Source organism: Emydura macquarii, unplaced genomic scaffold (assembly GCF_026122565.2).
Source record: "Emydura macquarii macquarii isolate MOO-44397 ecotype Brisbane River unplaced genomic scaffold, CSIRO-AGI_Emac_v2 contig_3113, whole genome shotgun sequence".
Taxonomy (NCBI): Eukaryota; Metazoa; Chordata; order Testudines; family Chelidae; genus Emydura; species Emydura macquarii.
Window position 1 is genome coordinate 6,544,921 of NW_027133250.1, and position 3,963 is coordinate 6,548,883.

Consider the following 3,963-nt stretch of genomic DNA (forward strand, 5'->3'; position numbering starts at 1 on the left):
TGCCTCCCCCCCAACCCCTGAAATAATACATTTTAAGAAGTAGTATTAACAGAAATAGCAAGCAAGGGATTTGGGAAACCAGTAATAGGGTAGGGGGAAAATTAAATGGCATACACCATTGTCATGGGCCATAAAGTATTATTTCCATAGCAGTTGCCCATTCTCCTTGGTTCACTCACAGTATAATCAAAACACATTCCAAAATAAAAAGCTGGCTCTTGGAAAAATCACCAGTCTTGGGATCAATAATTTATATCACCCAGGCCCATTCGAGATTGATTTCTAAAGTCAAGTTAAAATACAAAGAGAACTTTATATCCTCGCCTCAGTGTCCGTCCCCCCACCCCACAACTGTCTTTTAGGGCCTGATTTGTCTTGCACATTAACTTCAGTGGAGTTATTTCAGATTTACACCCAAATGAGTTTGATAAGGCCCCAAGGGAACTGGGTCTTGTCTACACCCCAAAGTTGGACCCCCCACCTATCTAAGAGTTTTCTCCATGTAGTGAAACCCCCAGAACCGGGACAGTTGAGTGCATTCACACTTGGATTTTTTCCCTGTTCCTGTTGTTTCAAATAATAAACTATTTTTATATCTATTCGTCCCCCCAAAAAAAAATGTGTCTTTCAGAGTTGCTGACCCAAATCTGTTTTCTCCTTCATAACCTCAGCTTTACCGCAATTAATTTTTTTTTTTCTGGTCACAAGATAATTCCTGACGCCAGAAAGTCTGGAAGTCATATGAGCAGCAAATTGAGGAACAAGGCGCCACTAATTTCTTACAAGCTCCCCCTGAAAAAACAAAAAACAAACCCAAAAAACCCTACAAACATTCTCTGCTGTTAGGGGATTTATGGCTTTTGTGGGCTGAGTTTTAGGGGCTGCATCCTGGGAACCGGCTTTGCAAAACATGCGAGAGGGGGTTTGTCTTTTCCACCCAAAGCTTTTTTTTTTTTTCCTCTTCTTATTTACAAGGGGACGGGAGGGAACCATGGAAGGGATCAGAAACAGACTTTGAATTTTAAATCGCTTTACTGGAGTAAAATAAAAAAAAAGGGGGAGGGGGAGGGAGGTTCGTTTGATAGCTGGGCCCGCCCCGTTTGTAATCGGAGCTTCCTCATTCCTTTCATGTCGGCGGCTGTTTGGCGTCGGCCAAAGCCAATGGAAACCTGCTCTTGCCGTTTCCCCGGCTTGTAAAGGCTCAATCCAACATTTCCCCCGAATGTCATCAGAGAAGCGGCTGGCGGGGAGGGGGGGGGGGGGGGGAAGCGGCGCGGCTCATTTGCATAGAAAGGGGCGGGGCGGAGCGAAGCGCCCGGCGTATAAAAGACCCGCGGGGTGGCGCGTTCTGACTCCGGTTCTCTCCGAGTCCTGCGGCGCCGGTTGTACGGGAGGGGGACTCGCGCGCGCGTGTGCCGGGGGGTTGCCGTGCCGGGTTCGCGGCTGCACCACGCGGGCGGCTGGGTGCGGGGAGACGCCCCGGGTGCAAGCGGCCCTCGGCAGGGGGGACTGGTGCTGATCGGCCTTCTCGACCTGCCGCTGCCCCAGGCGGTCTGTTGTCGCCAGCCTCTCGCTCCGCTCCTGGCCGGACCATGAAAGCCATCAGCCCGGTGCGGTCGGTCCGGAGCTGCTACGAAGCCGTCTGCTGCCTGTCGGACCAGAGCCTGGCCATCGCGCGGGGCAGCAACAACAAAAGCCCGGCGCTGGAGGAGCCCATGAGCCTGCTCTACGACATGAACGACTGCTACTCCAAGCTGCGGGAGCTGGTGCCGGGCATCCCGCAAGGCACCAAGATGAGCCAGGTGGAGATCCTCCAGCACGTCATCGACTACATCTTCGACCTGCAGATCGTGCTGGAGGAGCAGGCCAAGGGCCAGGACCCCTCCTCCGAGAGCTCCCTCCTCTCCCTGAAGGTAAGAGTGGCTGCCCGGGGGTGGGCGGGCGGCGCAGCCCCTCTTGGGAAAGGGTTTCTGAATCGGCTCCGACAATAGATGGTGTCCCGGGGGGGTGCATCTTTCCGCGGCCAGACGGTGCAGCGTGGTGACCGTCTCCTCCCCCCAGGAAAAACCTGGCGTGGAAAAGCTCCTCTTACTTTCCTTCCTTTCATTGCAGGCCGCCGAATTCGCCTCTGAACTCTGCTCGAAAGACGAGAGACGCTTGTGCCACTAACGTCCCCTCTTGGTCCCCCCCCACCAGGTAAGAAACCGACAGCCGCGTCGGGTCAGTTTCCATCTCCTCTGCCGCGGGGAATTCTGCGGGAACGGCTAGAAAGCTTCCCCCGGGGGGGGGGTGGAGGGTTTGAACTGCCCTGGATGCAGGCGGCTTTCCGCTCTGGTTCTCCCGCTTCTCTTCCCTGGGGTTGGCTGGTTTTTTTTGTTACGAAAAACAGCGGCTCTACGGGCATGACGGCTGTAGGGGCTGCCGAGCCATTGTCACTTCTGCCAGCCTTTACAGCCTCTCTCCATCTCCTGCAAATGGAGTCGTGATTGTTAGTGGCATGCTTTTTATAGCTAACGCCGCAGCTGCTGAAACAGCCCTGTTGAAATTAGTAGAATCGAGAGGCCTTTTTTTTCTTAAGAAAAAATGTTTTCGGGTAGGAAAGACATCACCGCCCATTTGTCCTTCCCTCCTGAGCTGTGTAATTTTAGATCCATCTGTAGAAACCCAAGGGCCTGTCTCCTTTTTTTTTTTTGGTGACAATTAGCAAACATCCAGCATTGAGTGTTGGTTCCTGATTCCTTATCAGCTGGAGGTAAATAGAAGTTTCCTCTTTCTGGCGCCAGGATGTCTGCAGACCTGCCTCTGATCTGCTCTGAAACTGACATGTCTCTTTTCTCTCTCATCCGCCCCCCGCCCTCCCCTCTACCCCTATTCAGACTGCAGGTGTGGGATCACAACACTTCGCTTCTCTCCAAGGGAGGGAGAGAGAGCGGGAGAGACCTTGACTTGGAAAGGATCAGACTTTAACCCTGTACATCCAATAAAGGAAGGACCTCAGCCTTTATCTTCAAGATATTGTGTCTGTGGAGCATGTTGCACAAGACATTGGATGCCTGGCTGGTTTTCTAGTAACTGTTTCCCGTTCCATTCTCCAGCCACTTAAGTCAGGAAAGACTTTGATTCCGCTCTTCCCATCCCCCCCAACTGAATGGATCTGACCTCTGAAATTTTGAATTTAACTGTTTCATACAAGGCAAGAAAAGCTGGTGGCTTCTGACTCTCCATTTGAGCATCACCTTGCACTGTAAGATCAGTGTTTTATGTTAGCTAAATCCCAAGTGTACAAGACTGTTCCTGAGTCGTTATATAGATCTCTTTAAAATGTGGCTGGCTATAAAGGAGACCCCACAGCATGCTTTAAAAAAAGACTTGCAGAGATGCAATTGTATGTATATTTTGGATTATAGTGTGATTTAAAAAAAAAAAAAAAAACATAAAAGGGGCTGGGTAGAGGGTAATACCAACAAGAATTTCAAAACTGAGCTGTTCTGGGGCTCTGGCCTCATGATTATTGTTGAACTCTATAATAGAGTATGATGTTTTGTACCTTTTTTGCAGGAAGGTGAACTTCTGCGATCATGCATTGTACTTGCTTTATAAACTTTTTATAAAAGTTAAAAGTTTTTACATAATAAAATTTTAAGTTTTTTTTTTTTTAATAGTCCTGTGAAAGTCACTTCAGTGTTACTTCCTTGGAACTTGGAACTAGCTTTAGGGAGCAAAAGAACTCTTCAGAAACATTTTTACAAAACCTGCAGTAACCCTGATCGTGGTCCTGTATTGAGTTCTGTCCACTTTCCACTCCCTGTAAGAGGAGTATGACACAAGATGAGCCATAGAGCTCTGAATCAAGTTGAATTTACAGTTCAAGAACTTTATACTAATCCTTTACTATGAGGGGACGCGAATCTTGTTTTCATGACTTTAAAATGTCAGATCACTAGTATCTTGTAGAAAGAATCA

At 49.1% G+C, this 3,963-nt stretch overlaps 1 protein-coding gene across 1 annotated transcript; it reads left to right on the forward strand.

Annotated features, from left to right (window-relative positions):
- Positions 1 to 1,282: 1,282 nt before the first annotated feature.
- On the forward strand, positions 1,283 to 3,657 carry ID3 (inhibitor of DNA binding 3). Its single transcript, XM_067530796.1, has 3 exons — positions 1,283 to 1,913; positions 2,113 to 2,196; positions 2,877 to 3,657. The coding sequence occupies exons 1-2, from the start codon at positions 1,593 to 1,595 to the stop codon at positions 2,167 to 2,169; spliced, it is 378 nt and encodes a 125-aa protein (XP_067386897.1). The 5' UTR covers positions 1,283 to 1,592; the 3' UTR covers positions 2,170 to 2,196; positions 2,877 to 3,657.
- Positions 3,658 to 3,963: the final 306 nt, after the last annotated feature.

Excerpts from the sequence above, each read along its gene's own strand:
- ID3 (XM_067530796.1), top strand. The coding sequence starts at position 1,593 with ATGAAAGCCATCAGCCCGGTGCGGTCGGTCCGGAGCTGCTACGAAGCC. Across the intron at positions 1,914-2,112 it reads GCTCCCTCCTCTCCCTGAAG|GCCGCCGAATTCGCCTCTGA; the intron begins GTAAGAGTGGCT and ends CTTTCATTGCAG.